The 19,318-nt window shown below is 40.5% G+C and overlaps 3 protein-coding genes across 6 annotated transcripts; 1 reads left to right on the forward strand and 2 right to left on the reverse strand.

Moving 5' to 3' along the window:
• Nucleotides 1-996: 996 nt before the first annotated feature.
• LOC135626907 (uncharacterized) lies at nt 997-12,259 on the reverse strand. Of its 4 annotated transcripts, none has more exons than XR_010492496.1 (4): nt 9,795-12,237; nt 6,938-9,705; nt 1,190-6,860; nt 997-1,052 (listed from the first exon to the last, which is right to left on the reverse strand). XR_010492496.1 is itself a non-coding variant. In XM_065132720.1 (4 exons), exons 2-4 carry the CDS (start codon nt 9,810-9,812, stop codon nt 5,645-5,647), a joined length of 4,002 nt encoding a protein of 1,333 aa, XP_064988792.1. In that variant the 5' UTR covers nt 9,813-9,944; nt 12,126-12,259; the 3' UTR covers nt 997-5,644. The 4 variants fall into 4 exon arrangements, 3 of the variants coding, with proteins under 3 accessions (XP_064988792.1, XP_064988791.1, XP_064988790.1); XM_065132720.1 differs by having other exon boundaries at nt 997-6,860; nt 9,795-9,944; nt 12,126-12,259; XM_065132719.1 differs by having other exon boundaries at nt 997-6,860; nt 9,795-9,944; nt 11,697-12,237.
• LOC135626908 (receptor-like protein kinase HERK 1) lies at nt 1,814-4,457 on the forward strand. The gene has a single exon (XM_065132722.1). The coding sequence runs from the start codon at nt 1,814-1,816 to the stop codon at nt 4,313-4,315; it is 2,502 nt and encodes an 833-aa protein (XP_064988794.1). The 3' UTR covers nt 4,316-4,457.
• Nucleotides 12,260-15,965: 3,706 nt separating the features above from the next.
• On the reverse strand, nt 15,966-16,746 carry LOC135626909 (histone H4-like). Its single transcript, XM_065132723.1, has 2 exons — nt 16,623-16,746; nt 15,966-16,508 (listed from the first exon to the last, which is right to left on the reverse strand). Exons 1-2 carry the CDS (start codon nt 16,729-16,731, stop codon nt 16,165-16,167), a joined length of 453 nt encoding a protein of 150 aa, XP_064988795.1. The 5' UTR covers nt 16,732-16,746; the 3' UTR covers nt 15,966-16,164.
• Nucleotides 16,747-19,318: the final 2,572 nt, after the last annotated feature.

Consider the following 19,318-nt stretch of genomic DNA (forward strand, 5'->3'; position numbering starts at 1 on the left):
TATATATATATATATATATATATATATATATATATATATATATATATTCCACCTCTACCTATCACCATTGTTATCATGAAACCCGAGCTTGTGTTCCTCATTATCATTCTTGCCCATGTCACAAGTGGTCACCGGTCCGTCGTCCTAACTCTCTTCTCTTATGTCTCATCAGACATACCACTCTGACTATGATCATAACCTCCTCCACCTGTGCTTCCATCGCTAATCCCTTTTGTTGTGGGTAAGGATAATAAGGATAAGGTGTACAAGGTGAATTCAACGAGGGTCCATAGAGATAAGGGCAACTTCGATGAAGTAAACGAGAAAGGAGTTAGGAAGATAGGGTCAGTTGTTACCTGTGCCATAAGCAAGAACAATATGGGTGAGACATGTAAGAGTGAGATATGTAGAGGTAAGGATGTTGTAGGAAGATGAGAGCAATGATACAGGTGAAAGCGATGAAAACGTGTGGTAGTACGTAGCGCTAAAAGCCAAATGCTATCTGTGCATGAGAAGGCAACACCAATTTCTCCGGTATCTGCGATGGCAACCAATATCAATATCTCAATCTCCCTCTCTCCACCGCCGTCATCACCGAACCACATGGGTGCGTTGGGTAACGAAGCGAGCATAAGGAGAGGTTGCAGAGCTCACGCAACCGCGTTCGGTGCGTCGTCGCCATCTCGCCTGCATCCCGTTCTTTCGTACCCAAAGAAACAACAAAAGAGGAGAAGCTCGGCGTGGCTTCTCCTACTTGATTTCACATGATATCACTCCTAGGGACGAAGCTGGCAGCCACCGCATCCATGTTGTGTGCTGGTCTGATAGGTTGTCATGGGCTTCCGGTCACTAAATTATTCATGAATTCGCATATTTTGACGGTGGTGTCCTTTTCAGATTGTCCCAAATTTTCATGACGGTAATGATGATGGTGTAATATCCGAAGCTACAAAAACGCAAACAGATGGTGGGCACATTGGAGGAGAGAAGAGAAGGTCAATGCTAACCTCAGTTTTCTGTGTTCTCTCTGGATGGAATATGACAGCTTGATCCTGAGATGCGCAATCAATGGTCAGAGAGATGCAACAATGGAAGCCAGACATTGACCATGATACACATCTACATGCAAGAGTGGCAACCCACTCACTGGGAACACCTACTCCCCTTTTCTACGAATAAGAAATCTCACCTTCCATTCAATACTTAGAGAAGAGGAGTGGCTGGTTATCCTACTCCGTCTTCCAATTCAGCCTTCCTTGAATCCAGCTTTGGAGCATTGACACGGCTCTGTTCACCGCTGCTTCTCTGAATCCAGGCCCATCGGATCCATCATGGGAAAGGAGCGATCTTTGTTTTGCTGAGCCACTGTGTTGCAGATCTGCTGAGACTCTTGAGCTCCAAAGGTGTAATCTTTGCTTCTGCTTTTCCGGTATAATCCTCGCTGTTGCTCTTTTCTGAGTCCGATTCCGATCGCCTCAAGTTGTTTCTTCTTTATTCGGTTGCTCGCAAATTAGGAGTCCCCTGCTCCGCCTGTCATCTTCTCGGTCTTCTTCACCGTAGATCGTAGCGCCCCGCCCAAGATTGGTTCTTTTGGATCTTTTCGATGTTCATTTTCATGAATCTTGGTGCCATTTGATGTTTCGATCAAGAAAAAATGGGTTCTGGTTTGAAGTTGGATTATTAGGCTTGTCCTGTTCTCCTCCTTTCGTTTCTTGCCCGTGAGTTGGGCTCTGCGGCTCAATTACATCTTCTTCTTCCTCCGCCTTGACAGCATTGGCGAAAGAACCCCCATCTTGGCCACCGTTGCTTCGTGATGGCCCTTGGAGCGATCGAAGCGAGTCTCATCTTCTTCATGATCACTGCGATTCGATGCGTTCACTGCACATTTACCCCCGCAGACAACTACCTGATCGACTGTGGCTCGTTGACAAATACAACCATCGGCAGCAGAGTGTTCGTCGCGGATGTCTCCCTCTCTTCCACCTTGACACCCTCCTCGAACAACTTAGCCAACGCCTCGCTGAGCTCGATCCCTTCTTCCTATGGCGCCGCCCTCTTCCAGACCGCCCGGGTCTTCCCAGCACCCTCCTCCTATTCCTTCCAAATCAAGGCGCATGGAAGACACTTCATCCGCCTCTACTTCTTCCCCTTCGTCCACCGGAGCTACAACCTCTCTGCTGCAACCTTCAGCGTCTCGGCTCAAGACGTGGCCCTCTTCGACGACTTCCAGCCGAAGGCGAATGCCACGGCCGTCAAGGAATTCTCCCTGAACATAACCAGCGACACTCTCATCCTTACATTTGCACCAACAGGAAGCTCTCCCCTTGCTTTCGTGAACGCCGTAGAAGTCGTCTCCGTTCCCGACGATCTGATCGGGGATGCCGCAAAGACTGTCCAACCTCAGGGCACCTACCGGGGCTTATCAGGGCAGCCATTGGAGGCGATGTATCGGATCAACATGGGCGGGCCGCAGATCCTCCCCAACAACGACACCCTGTGGAGAACATGGGAAACCGATGGGAAGTTTCTGCTTGCCAGTGGTCTCTCCCAGCAGGTCATCTACTCCGGAAGAATCAATCATGTGCCGGGGGGAGCCACCCAGGAGACCGCCCCTGATGCCGTCTACGCCTCAGCCGCAGAGCTGTCGGATGCTGCCCAAAACACTTCGAACTCCCTCTTCAACGTCACATGGCAATTCGATGTGGACGCCAAGTCGAGCTACCTGATAAGGTTTCACTTCTGTGATATCGTCAGCAAGGCGGCCGGCGACCTGCTGTTTAATGTCTACATCAACACCTGGCTTGCAGCTAATGATCTCGATCTCGCTACCATTACATTACACAGCTTGGCCACAGCTGTCTTCATGGACTTCGTTGTGGAGGCAGACGTCGGATCTGATAAGCTTAGCGTCGGCATCAGTCCTTCCACCTTGAACGGTGACGTGCAGAACGCCATTCTCAATGGCCTTGAGATAATGAAGATCAATGGCTCCGCTGGTTCTGCCGTGGTCGTCACGCCGCCCGGTTCCAAGAAGCACTTTGGCGTCATACTGGGCTCGATCCTCGGAGCAATCGCGGCGGTGGCCATCGCCGCCATAGTTGTTTGCTGGGTCCTGAGGAGGAGGAAGCTCGCGAAGAAGTATTCCAAAACTTGGGCTCCTTTCTCCATTAATGGCTTCACTTCTCATAGCGCAGTAAGCGGGACGTCCAATGGAACCGTCTTCACGATCGGGCAGAACGGAAGCCTCGGCTATCGTTTCTCCTTCGCGGTGCTGCATGAGGCGACCAACAACTTCGACGAGGATTGGGTGATCGGGGTTGGAGGTTTCGGGAAGGTATACAGGGGAGCGCTGAGGGACGAAACGAGGGTGGCGGTCAAGAGGGGGAACCCGACATCTCAGCAAGGCCTCAACGAGTTCCGCACTGAGATCGAGCTGCTGTCGCGCCTGCGCCACCGCCACCTGGTTTCTCTCATCGGGTACTGCGACGAGAAGAACGAGATGATTCTGGTTTACGAGTACATGGAGAAGGGCACGGTCAAGAGCCATCTCTACGGCTCCAACCTCCCTCCTCTCAGTTGGAAGCAGAGGCTGGAGATCTGCATCGGATCAGCGAGAGGACTGCACTACCTTCACACCGGTCAAGTCAAGGCGATCATCCACCGCGACGTGAAATCTGCGAACATACTGCTCGACGAGAATCTCCTGGCAAAGGTGGCTGACTTCGGGCTCTCCAAGACCGGCCCTGAGCTGGATCAGACGCACGTCAGCACCGCCGTGAAGGGGAGCTTCGGATACCTGGATCCCGAGTACTTCCGGAGGCAGCAGTTGACGGAGAAGTCGGATGTGTACTCGTTCGGGGTAGTCTTGCTGGAGGTGCTGTGCGCGAGACCGGTCATCGATCCCACCCTCCCGAGAGAGATGGTGAACCTGGCGGAGTGGGGAATGAAGTGGCAGAAGCGGGGGGAGCTGGAGCAGATCGTGGATGCTCGGGTCGCGGGATCCATCAAGCCTGAGTCGCTGAGGAAATATGGGGAGACGATCGAGAAATGCCTTGCGGACTCGGGCGTGGACCGCCCCTCCATGGGAGACGTCCTCTGGAACTTGGAGTACGTGCTACACCTGCAAGAGGCAGATGCCGATGCTTCCCAGGTAGACAGCATCAATGGCATTGCAGAGCTTTCACCACGGCTTCAAAACATGGATGCCTTGGAGAGCACACCGGCAAGGGAAGCTGGTACGTCACCGCTCAATGATCTGACGGAAGTCTCCATGAGCAAAGTCTTCTCGCAGTTGATCAAGTCAGAGGGGAGGTAACTGGATTAAGATCTGTCATCACCAAAGTTGTTTGTACGAGGATTTGATCTTTGTATCCTTCGTTCTTTCTTCCCCCTTGTTTTTCTTGGTGTTATGTATACAAGATTTGTAATAGTAGCTTCTCGGCGTCGTATATGTTCAATATGGTTGATTGTTTGCAAGTAGACCATTTGTAATTGAGTAATGCAGTCTCACAAACTCCTTCAGCTCCATAAAGAGAAGAGAGAGATTTAGTTAGGATTTACCTGTCCATAGAGCTCCTTAAGTCGGACAGATGCCCCATCATGAAAGGTAGAGCTCCTTAAGCCAAGATCGGCTCCCTACTGAGGAGGATGGAGGGTGTTGGAACTGATTCAGCCATGTCAGAAAAAGACTACTATAGAGCCCAGAAGAAAAGTGCGGATTCAGGCACATCATGGTCGCTACACGGAGACGTGTCCACTGCCATCACTGTGGTCCAGAACTCATATGCTTGATGAGAGTATCCAGTTTAAGGTACTAAGCTGCTACAGGTTTAGTCAGTCCATGCTGCAAGTCTATCCAGTATCTTCTTATAACGCTGACAATATTCAATAGAGCTTCCAATAAAGAACCAGTAGTCTGTAGAAGATCTGGTTCTATAGAAGAATGACAATACCGGAAATTATGCATGATTGATTATGTGGCATAAATTTATTATATTAAAATCCAGATATATACATACGTTGCAGGTGCCAGTCAAACAGCAAACTTTCTGCTCTTTTCCTCTTTTCCTCCTCTTGAGGTTAATCCAAATCAGCTAAAACATCTCTTTTGGATAATCCAAATGATTGTTACAAGCCTTAATTGTGCGACTCAAGTAGATTAAAGAAAAATTAGGATTCTGTAGATGTATGCAAGATATAATATACCGAGTCAAAAGACAGTGATTCATTTTCGCTCATCTTCTGACCATTAATCTTTGGCAATGAAGAAAAAGAGCTAAGTATATTTCCCTGACAAGTTCTTGAAAAGGATACGATCAAACTGCTATGCCATGTCTCGACATATATTTTTCCTTGGTACCAACCAATATTTTTCTTTTATTTTTGCAGTAATGCCAACCATGTTGGTGCAACATATTAGTCCACGAAGAAGAATTAGGATGATGGCTTTAATACCCAAACTTGCTCATGCTGATAAATGAGCATCAATAACTTACCCAACTGAGTCATGCTGATCGCCTTCTATTCGCACCATTCTCCATGAAGGACCAAATCTGGGCCACCATAAAAGAGGGAAGTCAAGCCGAAGAGCTGGCAACCAGTTTTCTTGGCATACATGCTAATACCCTGAAAACAACCTACACTATTAGAACTTTCTCCTTTTAGGCCTCATATCATTGAAACCACCTTCATGCCATCCTTGTTTTCTATGATATCTGTAATCTTCACCCTGCTCCTGTGTTCGAAATATGTTAGTAGCATTTCCAAGTCGGTTCCTTATGTGACTGACGAAGTCCCTTGAGCTGCCCCTAGCAGGAACCACTTCACCCACTGGGAAAAACCTGTTAGGCATATGACAACCATCATCATAAGGAAGAGCATCCTTTCCAATGTCACCAGGATCACAACCTGGATACAAAGGTTGAACACGTTCACGCCTATCATAATAATCCCTTCGATCAAAATGATCGACAAACTCTGGAGGTCCAAGGTAGTCCTCAACAGTATCATGTGGCATCATGTCAAACCTCCTTAAATTCCTCTGAAGAACCCCACCAGGCCTGTGAAAGTTAAGATCATCAACAGGAAGCATGTCTCTCATGTCAGCAGGAAACTGAGGATAAGGCGGCGAAACATTCCTTCTGACTATTCCATCTTCAGGAAAACAAGGTTGTGGATGGGGTGATCTCGACATACCAACCCTGACAACGGGTGATGGACCATGTCTTATTAGCTCTTGATGTCTATCAACTACCATTTCAGGTGATCTTCCAGGTGAAGGCCACATACGAGGTGAGTGTGCTCGATAGTACTGTACTGGATGGAGCCTCCTCCGGAGAGGTGAAAGGCTCCTTCCCCATGTCATGAGATCATTCTCAGTTGGCTCATATTGCAGGTTCGGGCGTGAATACAATACATTATCTACCATTTCACCAGGTAAATTCCCAATCATATTGTCCTCATGAGCCAGTAGAGTGTCATCATGGATTTTTCTCCCAATGAACCTGTTCGACGTAGTGTTCTTTGCTAGGAATCCAGCACTTCGGGCAACCAGCAATGATGGTACCTCTTGGTGCCCTGGCAACTGCCTCCAAGATGGAAAACAAGATGAATTATTTGGCTGATCATTTATTGGCTTTCTCAATAATCTACCAGCATTCCCAACAGAGCCAAATGGAATTTCCAACCGTTTACTCAGCTTCGGGAGATGGTGCTTCCCTGAATTATTAAGTTCTGGTGCATACTGGGTGTCAGAATCCCGATCAAAATACTTGTTGCCATGCCTTCTGGTGCTTCTGTAGTTAGAATCACATTTATCAACACGCTGTCCTTGATTCTTCCTACTTTCAACTTTTGAAGGCCTACAATATTGAAGAAAAATAATAAATTGCAAAAAAAAAAAAAAACTAGCAACAACAACAAAAGCAAGAATTATCACCTTCTCCCTTCAGAATACAATCTGTCTTGCCTCTGCTTAATAATCACTCTCTCCTCAGTCCCTGATGGAACTGTCCAAGCAGAAATAGGCCTCCTCTGGCCAAATGACTTAATAGTAGGTGAACTTACCTTTTCAATCTGTCTATTCTTACAGCTAGCATCGGCATTCTTAATGTGGTTATGCCTACCTGCATCATCAACATGCTTATTTACAATGCCACTGACATCAAAATCTCTCTCTGGCAATTCCGGATGCTTAATAGATGCACTGGCATACATACCGCTAATCTGCCATTTGCCCAAGTTATTCCGATTGGTTTTTGCAATCGCATCGAAGGAATTTGACTTCATCTCTGAGACCTTGTCCTTTCCAAGGCACATCTCTATTCCTCCATGACAAGGTTTTGTAAGCCTCTTACTAGAAGATGCCCTTAGCACTCTAGTGACTGATAATTCATGCACATCTGTTGTCAAGTCACAACTTGTCTGTTTTTTATCATCTTTCATATTCCCATCAATATCTTTGGCACTATGACCACTCCTTGCCTCCTGAGAAACTATTTGTTTTCCTTTTTTATCCAAATGTACTTCCACCATGATGGGAACACTGTTTGAACTAAACAAGGCTGTAGCAACATCTCCCTGTACCTCCTTTACATTCTTGCATGGAACCTCATTGGCACAATGTGACATATATCCATGTACTCTTTTCTCGTCATGGTCACATGAAACCTCATTTGCACATTGTGGCACAGGATCTCTAGGATCAGCACCTTTGTCCTCAAGATCACCACCTTCAGATCTACTGATCTCATCTCTTGAACACCTTAGATGATTAGAAGCATCCAACTGTAGGTCATCGTCATTAGGCTGCTCTGTCTGAATCTCAGCAGGCAAGTCCATGCTGTCCTGGTCTCCACCACTTGATACACCACTTTTGTCACTAACATGGAGATCATCTCTAGCAACTACTTTCGGTGAAGTATAATATTCACCACCTGAGAAGTCCATTTCAGCACTACCTTCGGACATACCATCACAAGCCATGGGTTCTTCAAGATCAGAAACCACAGATTCATGATGCAGTGTAGAAGCTACGTCAGCAGTTTCAGAAATTTCTGTTTCATTTGTAATAAATCCTTTTGCGTCAGAAACGACGGAGCCTACAACCATATCCAATGGTTTAACAGTACTTTTTTGTGAATCATGGTGAGTGCAAGTGTCCGTAAGCATAACCTCAGCTTTACAAGGTATACTAGCACCTGATACTGCGGTGCAGTCTAAGGCTAGACAAGTGCTTTCACCTGATTTTATCTTTAAATTATCAGGGATAACTGGGCTACCATCATGAAGCACAACATTAGAGTTCAAAACCACAGCCTTAACCTTACTTAATGGGATGTCTGTACAACACGATGTTAATTGATGACTCTCCAACTCCAGATTTGATGACTTTCCCTCAAGTTCCTGAGGTGCTTCTGATTTCCTCATTCTGCCTACTGAAGGTTCCTGATCAAAGGGAACAGCTACGCTGGAAGCTTCACCCTGAGAACTTTCATCACATGGTTCAGATTTCACAAGGCTAATACCCACTGGTTTTAGACTACTAAGTTGAAAATTTTCAGTTTCTTTTTGACTGTTGTCCTCACATGGTTCAGGTTTCATAACGCTACAAGATGCATCTGAAAGATTCCCAGTCAACGACAGACTTAGATCGGGAGGCACTATCTTTCCCCATTTAATTCGTAACTCCGGCCGGCTAGGTGGTCTAAGCTGCAATTCCAAGCCACCTTCATACTCTCTATCGTCATCAGCAGGCATTCCCAGATCTGTCAATCTGGGGCTGCAATGATTTTTCTCAACCATAGATGTTCCTAATGTCAAATCACTCCCAATGGTCCCTAGAGTAGTTTGGAAAAGGCATCTGTCAATGTTTTGCTGGTGCATGGCCCTCTGATTTAACCTATTATTGATGTCGTGTTCTATAATTGAATCATTTATGCTGGCATCCCATACTTCCATCGGAACATTCAAATCCCAATTTACTCTGTTCACACAGTGATGAGCAGAACCATATTTTGGATCCAAGTCATTGTACATGGTTGGATTCAGATGTTGTGACCCCTTGACCAGAGGCAGATCCATTGAACACATTTCAACTTTCTCTCGCTCCAATGAGTTGTAACCATGATATTTCTTATCATTACATGATGTTAAACGCATATTGGATGTTGTTTCAACGCCTCTAAATGCAGGCACATCACTTGAAGAAAATTTCCCTTCAATATGCCTGTCACCTATAACCATTTCAGATATACCGAGTTGTGCTAACTGTTTTCCTTTTTCCATACTCAAGCTAAGGGATGATCTGTTATCTATGTTCGGATCTTCCACCATATTTGATCCCTTGAAAGTACTTGTGGCTTTCTTGAGTTCCATGTTCTCATGATCAGCTTGGACAGCACTTGAATGAAACATTGACATGTTAGGACCATAAAAATAAGATTTCTGACCAGATAATGTGGAGGAAGACTTTAGGAAGTCTTTAGGAATGGTATTGGTGTCTAGTGCTAGAGCAGCACCATTCTCTGAAACCGAAGATTCTTCTTCGAGAAAGAACTTTTTAGGTTGCCCCCGACAATTATGGGGCATTGTACATGTTTCTTGGGACAGAGAAGATGAGCACTGTGACAAATGAAACAGCCTTTTTTTTATTGGCATACCTGAAATAGACTCACCAGAGTGATGATCTGAATGGTCAGTTTCAAACTGCCAAAATAAAATCCAAAAGTTAATATTCAAAAGGTATAAAGCCTACTTTACAAATTGCATAATATCAATATAACAAGAAGAAACACCTCTTTATGTAGCTGCATTTGCTAAGATTATGGCTGACCAAGAGAAAACCTATCTTAATTCTCTTAAACGGAGTGAAACATAGAATGATCTATGCTGATGCAGTATCAACTAATCTATTATCAGAATGTGAAGGTGCACCACCATCAACCCTAAAAGAGTACACAAACATGAGCAGATAAGTATTAGATACAGTGATGAAGCCAAAGCTGACAAGAGAAATATAGACAAATGATGCCATTTAATGTCATTTCAATGATGCCACTACAATATAATCAGCATCAACAAAATTATTGTACCAAATAACCATACAATGATGATTTGTAATTTTATTAATACTAAAAATAAATGGATGGTCCTATTAAGATGAATAAAAAATAAGTTTCTATAACTAAAAAGTTTAGGAATCTTGGATTTAAAAGGAGAAATTGATGATAAGGTGGGAAAATAAATCAAGAGTGTTGCATGATCATCATGTGCTCTTTAAATTAAAATAAAGTTTTAATAAGATAGCTTTTAGACAACTTATGCTCCATGAAACACAATATTGAACGGTTAAGAAACAACATTTATGAAAAATCAGTATATCCGGATAAGAATGTAAAGGTGAAACTACTAGAAAAGATAGAATAAAAAATATTTTCTTTGGGTGAATAATTGGACGAAGCTCCGAAGTCCGAAAGAAGATAAAATGAGGAACAATAGAACCATGGTTTCAAATATTGTCCCAACTGGAATTTACTGGTCCGGCAAAGCATATAGTTTCTCATCTCAGTCCAATAACCACTTTAAATCTTATGCACATAGTTTTACATAGATCTATAGCAACAAGTAAAAGCCACTCAAATGCTTTCCAGGCAGAAGACAGTTTCAATCCAGATTCTGAACGAAGGAATCATGATATGGTCTTTAAAACCTGATCTTCCCCATGCCTCTCCTGCAATTGCCTAGTTACCTGTTATAACCACTTACCCAGAAAAGGCATTACACAAGGACACAAACTTACAAGTGCTGATATCTGGAGCCTAATTTAATGCAGAACTCGTTTTCCACTCCTTATGCAACCCTGTGGACAAAAGCTGGGATACTCGATGAGAGCAAGAACGGAACACTTGTCCTCAAGATGATCAGGAAATTCACCTGCTACTCTCTCAAACTAATGCATACAAGCTAAGATGTGGAACAGGACTCAGTATCCAAATTGTTACCCTCCATAAAATAGCGCATATTTCTTCACCACTAAATTAGATTTATATAAATAAAAAACAAACAGTTTCATGTGATAAGTGGTTCAACAAACCAGTATTAATCCATAATTTCTGTACATTATCAGATCTACCAAAGGCACAAATATCCATCACTCAGTTACCCAAAAAAGTTATGCCTGTCAAAACAACCAATAACCTTATAGTCCGTCAAGGTAACACGATCCATTTAAATGAATGTCAACTGTCAATTAGTAAATTTTGTAACATCTGCCCAAAAGTTCATGATGCTGAAAAACCATTCCTTAAAATACGCGTCGATTCTGGAAAAAAAATGAACAAGATCACAATCCAAATTTCACGTTCCACATAGGTCAGGAGTATCATGACTTTTCATTTTTCCTGACCAACATCAGTGACTTATGTTCCTGCCAAAAATCTTGTATTCATGGGACCAAAACCCAGGGCCCAAATTATTTAAGATTCCTTGACTTGTCAAATGAAGTTTTATTGTCCTCTAGATTTAACCAACAAGGTATAGCAAAAAGAAGGCCAGCCATAGCTTCCTCGGCACGATTCCTCAACAGCTAGCTACTTAAACAGTAGCAACAATAACACCATGAGAAGAAGGCGAAATAAAAATATGAACCCGATCTTTCCATTTAACTAATTAGAATTATGAACTTGTTGAAAGCTTACACAAGGACTATCATAGCAACGGCCACCAAAGCTGCCGATTCCCCTTCTGCCTTAAAGGACTATCAGATCATTGCTTTTCTCAACTCAACTTTCAAAAAGATGAAATCGTAAGACCAACAGATCCGGCGTAGATTCCCAGCCAATCGCTTGAACCATAACAAATTTCTCTTCGGCTTAGGTACGGATTATTTCGAATCTCACGCCAATACAGCATCCAGTGCATCCGAGCCGTTTACTAAACCCAAAAAGAACCCCAAACCTTCCCAGGGAAGAAACTGCTCATGCTCGATCCGCCCGTCCTCTTCCGCTGTCTTTGTTCCATGCAGATCTCCCCCACAACCTTCTCCGAAACAACTCAAAGACCCCCCCAAAAAAACCCGAAAAAAGAAAGTCACAGACGAAAAGATCTGCACCCGGCACGACTCTTACCTGATCGGATCCATCCGCGCGAGAAGAGACGGAAGAGATCGATAGAGAAAAAAAAAGGGAGATGAAACAGCCGTGTAGAAGCGGCAAAGAGAGAAGCCAAGACGTCCCCACCTCTCGACAACTTGCCCTCGCGGTGGTGGTTTTCAATCGCTTTCGAGCTCCTGCACTCACCACGTATCTAAACGGGTGGCGTGCGTCCACCGTCTCGTGTCGGTTCCCTATTGGTCTGGTGGGGGATAATATATACCGGCACGGGTCACGATATGGAGGAATGGATCACCGTTATTGCGGTTATGAGCCTTTCACGTGGATTAAGGACCACATCAACTGCTAGATGAGTCTAATGACGGTTAATTAATCACCAATTGAATGATATTATACGTATCGCATGTCCCCACAAAATCGAATCTTAATTCAATTAATTGCCACGACACTTGAAATCTATAAGACACCTTATTTCACTTGAAGCTATAAATAAAAAAACTAATTATTATTATATATAGTTAGATCTCTTTAGTATTCAGGATTAAAAAATTCATATTAAAATCTCTATAGTTATAAAATAAAACATCTAATTCTATTTAGTACAATGTTATTAATTTTATTAATGAATATATAAAAACGATGGATAAAAAGATAATTTCATTATTTTAGTTATGTTTTCAATGATAACACACGATAACATTGGGGTTATGAATAGCTATTTGGGATGATGAGAGAATAACGATAAGAGGTGACATGACGATGCATATATCGACTTTTTGCATCCATCAATACAAATGTTTAATGACACTTTCGTCATTTTGCATCTACATTGGCGTCGCTTAACAACTGCGATGGTGCTGACGTAGATGCAACGAAAGGATCATTCGACATCTGCATTAGCATAATATAGATGCAAAGCAGCATCATCCTTCCCCACATCGTTGTATTTATGTAGCGAATTGCTATTCTACATATACATTCACATCAATACAAACATAAAGCATCGATATCTATGTTATCACCTCACCTCTCACAGGGCCTCTCCTCATCTATAACAGTCACCTATGACCCCCATCAACCAAAGTCTCTCCTCATCTACAACAGTCACCTATGACTCCTATCGACATCATCGTTCATCATCATCCAAAACGTAACTAAGATATTAAAATTACCTTTTTGCTCGTTATTTTCGTGATTCTATTGATAAAATCGATGACTTTAAAATAAATAAAACTAAATATTTTTTATAATTCTAAAGATTATAATATAAATTTATTAAATCTAAGGACCCATATACTAAAAAGATTTAAGGGGGTACTTTATAATTAGCTCAAATAAAGATCTCTACTTACCTGCATTTATTTATATATGGGGTAGAACAATTCTAATATCAAATCAATAGCTACATGACCTGTAGGGAATATTTTACCTGCGCACTCTCAGAAATACTTTATCCAAATTCTCATGCAATTAATTTAGTTTATCTTTTGTCTAAATAAATTTATTAATTTAGAAAGTAAATATTAAAAATACAAAAGTCATATTTGAACTTGATTAAAAATTAGATGTAGAATATAAAAACTTAAAGGATCTATCTCCATAAAGATCAAAGTCTCCACAAATGATAGGTACAGGTATGTAGATTACCTTTCTAGCTCTAGCAGACCTCTAATTAAGAATCCGGAACAGAAGATAAGCAAACCCCCCGTCTCAAGCATAATGCTAACCTGCAATATTTTCCCCTCAAGACTGCAACTTCATTAGACCCATAGATACAAACCTGTTGTTTTAAAGCAATACAGAGAACGAAAGAGCAATTCTTTCAGACCCATGGGATTTACTTTGCACTTACATCAATTCTCAAAAGTCTTTCCCAATCGCATTCCTTTGTTGTAGACACTCCCAGTATTCCCAGTAGAAACCTGGAAAATCTGGATGAACTAGGGTTTTAGCAAGATGAAGATTCAGCAGGATGAGACAAACCTAAAAACAATATGCATTTTGTTGATAAGTACATGTCACAGAGACAAGACAGAAGAGTTACACACGATCTCTAAATGAACATTCAACTTAAATGCAATATGCTAATCAACTTCCTCAGTAACATATGCCTGTAAGTGATAGTTCTACTAAACTTCTAGCACAATGATAATATTTGTTTCTGCAGCAACAAAAACGGTCCAGAAACTAGAAGCAATGTTGGTGTGAAAACAAGAGATACAACAGCGTAAACAAAGAATATAATAAGTCGGAAATCAGAGTAGAAGAGCACAAGTAATGGTTCCTTCAGAAAAGGTTGTCCTTCAGAAGAAATACCAAAGAAATCAAATATGTTCCATCTTCAGATCGGCAAATAACTACTACCCAGAGAAAGCCAAAACGAACAAATTAGTCATAATCAGCACTGGAAAAAGGAAATAAGCACAAATTAGCCAGACCTTCAACTAGTGGAACAACATTGTTTGGAAGAGATACGAGCCCAAGTACATCGTGCCATAACCATTGGCTATATCCGCAACAGGGCTTTTCTTACAGTAAGTGATGGCACAATGCAATTGGATTGGAAACAGAATAAGCTGAACTGGCCAGCATCTTTAGATCTTATCAGAAGAAAATTCATTCATGGTCTTAGCCAGAGGTCTTAACCAGACAGTGTCAAGTACACAAGTCAAAGAGAAGCAGCAAAGTAGAGAAACCGATAATTCTGCTCAATTGCAATATCCAGCACTAATTCTGTTCAACTAGCATCAGAGTCATGGCTTGGCAAGAATAGCCTCAAATATTCATTTGATCAAGTTAAGCAAAGCATCTAAATGGAGAAACGAGAAAATATAACAAGGAACATTCAACTTTTGCACCTACATGTATTTAGCAAACAGTGCATACCATGAAGACTGCCACAGCAACAATTTAGCTAAAGTAGCTGCAAATAGTGAGACATTTGCATCCACAAATACCATGGAAACTTAAAAAAGCAAATTACTGAAGAAATCTAATAAAACTAAGTGCTCATATTGCCAGACAATATTTAACAGCAAGATCAATGTGATAAGTAAATCCTCAACACCCAAGCCAGAAAGACTATACCCTTTCCTACAAAGACACATACAACATCATGACAGTAATAGTTATCCTGCAGCATAGTCAGTGTAATGGATGTTGATCACATTGATGGGAAACAGCCTGAGACCTTGAGTTCTTTCATTGATTAAACCACTGATATGATTCACACAAGTGGAGACTCAGACAGTAAATGACCTGCACTACATGGAGATGAAGAAATTATGCATCAGGTATTAACATGTATTAATTTCACTTTCTCCAATATTTTCTTCTCATCATTGGACTATTTTTATAGAATTGGAGATATCAACCTAAGTAGTCAAAGCATTCTTAGAAATAATTTAAAAAGCATTTCAGACTACTCAACAAAAACATAATTAAAAGATTGTTGCAGACAATAAGTCAAAAGAAATTGATTTAATCAAAAAAGATTTATATGCAACAATATACATGCCAAATATCCATGAAAATAATCAAGAGGATACACTGATGAATCAAGAATCCACCACAACACATATGATGATCTTCCACCACAACAGATCAATTCTTGCAGCAAGAGTATCATAATTGTGTACAACTAAATCGCAAAAGAAAAGATCAGAAACTTGAGGTTTCTGATCAATGTCAAAGTAAAAAACACAGAAACAATCCACATGAACATATACTTGATTCAATCTCTCACACATTTAACCTGAGAAAAGACAGTAACACACATAGCCTAATTAACAAGCTTAAAAATCCTACAAGAGATCAGAGGCACATTTATAAGCACTCAACGACAGCGAAGATACGTCAACTATAAGACCTCAAAAAGAGTCATTATCATTTACCAGAGGCAATAAGACGTTTGATAAAGTTGAGAAGCGATTCCAAATCATTACTTACACAAACCACTAGATAAGTTATTCTAACATATGAGACCAACATAACCTCCGACCCAATCCTTCGTTCCCTGTTTCTTGACAGCAAGACTTCTAGCAGAGATGAAGCCCTAACCACCAAAACCATAGAGAGTCCTTCCCTGCCTCTTCAGAGCATACACGACGTCCATGGCGGTGACAGTCTTCCTACGAGCGTGCTCGGTGTAGGTGACAGCGTCACGGATCACATTCTCAAGGAAGATCTTGAGGACGCCGCGAGTCTCCTCATAAATGAGGCCGCTGATGCGCTTCACGCCGCCCCTCCTCGCGAGGCGCCGAATCGCTGGCTTCGTGATGCCCTGGATGTTGTCGCGGAGCACCTTACGGTGGCGCTTCGCCCCGCCCTTGCCCAAACCCTTGCCGCCCTTTCCTCGCCCCGACATAGCCACCAAAACGAAGCAAAATCCACAAGCTCCTACAGCAAATCAAGGCGCCGTGACGTTAAATTTGAAGCAAGAAGGAGGATTTAGAATGATATTCGAGAAACCAGCGATCAAACGAAGAACGAGACTTGAGTTCGTCAGCTCACCTGAGACCGCAAGAATTGGACAGCTCGAAGCGACGGCATTGGGTTTAGGTTTCGGTGGGTATTTATCGTGGAAGAGAGTAACGAGGCTGCGAAGATGAATCGCGGACATCGACGCATTTCAACCGTTGATCAACGACGAATGGACGGATATGGATGGATCTAACTAATAGACACGGATTGCTGAGATGGCGTGTGGAACGTGATGAGCTGGGCGTGTGCGATTGGCTGATATTGACAGAAACGGATCTCTGAGTTGGAAGGGTCTAGTCACTGTAATAGAATTATAATATTTGTTTATTATCGAACCAAAAATAATGTCACTTTATTCAATCATAATATAACTTCCTCTTTTTCCCTTCTTTTGCCGTTCATTAAAAAAATAATATTTAAATTTAAATTTAAGACCATGTGAAAAAAAATTAGTGACTATATTATCTTTTACTTTGGAATATGTCAAAACCTTTATAATTCTTATACAACTACTAAAATTATTATATAAATTATATTATAATATCTCAAGACCTATAATAAGGTTGATAGTTATGATTAGTATGAAATTTTAATTAAATGAAATTTCGATGTAATATTTTTAAATAAAATCATACTGTCCCAATGACAAAAACAAAAACATTGCAATGTTAGTTTAAAAACATGAACAATCGGAAAAGCTCCCAAGTTTAATCATTTTCTAGCATTTCAATCATAAAAAATTCTTTTATTGTGGTCAAGCATATCTGAAAATATCATTTTACCTCTATTTTCGTACTTTTTGTCTTATGTCTTTTCCTCGTTACGTCACCTCCACCGTTGTTCCACTTATCTTAGTCAATGTATAAGTAACTCTTCGAGGTAGAAGGAGGTGGTCGATAAGGGGTAGAATAATTGTTTTAAAAATAAATACTCCGATATTTTGTTAAAAATTAGAGTGCTATATGGGAAATTATTAAAGTTAGAAGCTTTTTTTTTAAATTTTGCTATAAAAACTTTATAACTATGAATATTTTTTATCAGCATAAATTATCAATAAATATATATCATTATTTGTTTAAAAAAAATTATCTTTGGGTTTTTCTCATAAGGCATCATAAGTTTAAAAATTTTATATAGAATCTTTTTTTAAAATGATAATTTTGCCCCTACCGATCACACCCCTCCGTCACACCTCTACTTGTGTAGGTAATGCTGACTATCCTCCTCCCCTCTTATTATTGCATATGCCTTTATGCCCGAGTTAGTCCCATTAAGCGATCCTCTTCGCTCTCTTTACCGTATATGCTTCTACTCAAGAGTCGACGGGCGAGTGAGGGATGGTCGACCAGGCACGACTAGGGTTAGATCTACGATAGATTTTTTTTTAAATTACGGGGTAAAATGATCTTTTCAAACTACAAAGTAAAATTTTATGAGAATTTTTTTAATTTAGAATGCTCTAAAGAAATCCAAAATTAGAGTTTTTTTTCTGAGAATTTACCCAAAAAAAATATTATATTTTTTAATTTTAAAAAATATTATGATAAAAATAAAATAAGATTTATTATATTTTTTTTATGTCTAAATGTCTTTATTTTTATTTGGTGTGAATGAAAAATCAAAATTAAAATCTTTTATGAAGCATAAAATCATATAATAAGGTTGATAATCAAAGTTGGCATGTTGACTGGTTCATCTAGTTGGGTTTGGATAAGAAAAATACTTTTTCTATCATTTTAAGAAGTCGATCTCTCTCAAGGCAGTTTGGAAATACGAGACATGATATAGAAAAAAAAAACTCAGAATTCATGGCTTTTCTTGAGAAATGACATATATTTTAGTATTTGAACTTTTAGATCATAAAAAGACAATTGCAATAATTCATAGTAATTACTCAAGATGGAAATACTTTCTTTTACTATTCATTCATATTATATAATCACGTTTCATAATCATTTGCTACAGAGAATAGGCAGTCATTTCTTTTACTATTTGAAGTATGACAACAAGCAATGATTTTTTATATCTTTATTTAAATGATTTTTTATATCTCTTTAATTATTTTTATGGGTGATTTTATAAAAATATATATATATATATATATTTCATTTTTTATGCAGATAATTTTCTTTATCAAAATTTCAATAAAAGGTGCTAATTTTTCTAGAAATTTTGATATTATAAAAGAAAGCCTCTCTACTGGAAATTCAAAATCCACAAAAAAAAAATGGAGAGTGACTTTTCCGTAGAATTTACTTTTCTTTGATCTCATCAATCCTAAATATCTTAATTGATCTGCCTTTGTTTAAGTAATGAAATATATCTTCCCAGAAAGAAGAAAGAAGAAGAAGAAAAGAACGAGATGGAGGAAGATTAGAAGGAAGAGAGAAGCAATGTGTGAGTTTAGGAATTTTAACCTAAATTCTTTTGTTGGTTTAAGAAAAATTTAACAAATATATTTGATTAAAATATGAAAAAAATATAATTTATATAAAAAAGTGTGATCGATAAATTTTGAATAGGGAAAAGTCATCTTAGAAAGAAATTTATGTAGATTTTTTTAGTACAATGTCTATTAACTTTGGTTGATCGCTCGATGAAAAAAGAAAGAATGATTCGACTCGGTTTAGACATGACGAACGGTAATATGTATCAACTCGAGATGTCGATGATCGAAGAGGAAATAATTGATGGCTAATTTTCTCGATCTTCATCCATTTAAGCAT

Source organism: Musa acuminata, chromosome BXJ2-11 (genome assembly GCF_036884655.1).
Source record: "Musa acuminata AAA Group cultivar baxijiao chromosome BXJ2-11, Cavendish_Baxijiao_AAA, whole genome shotgun sequence".
Lineage (NCBI taxonomy): Eukaryota > Viridiplantae > Streptophyta > Magnoliopsida > Zingiberales > Musaceae > Musa > Musa acuminata.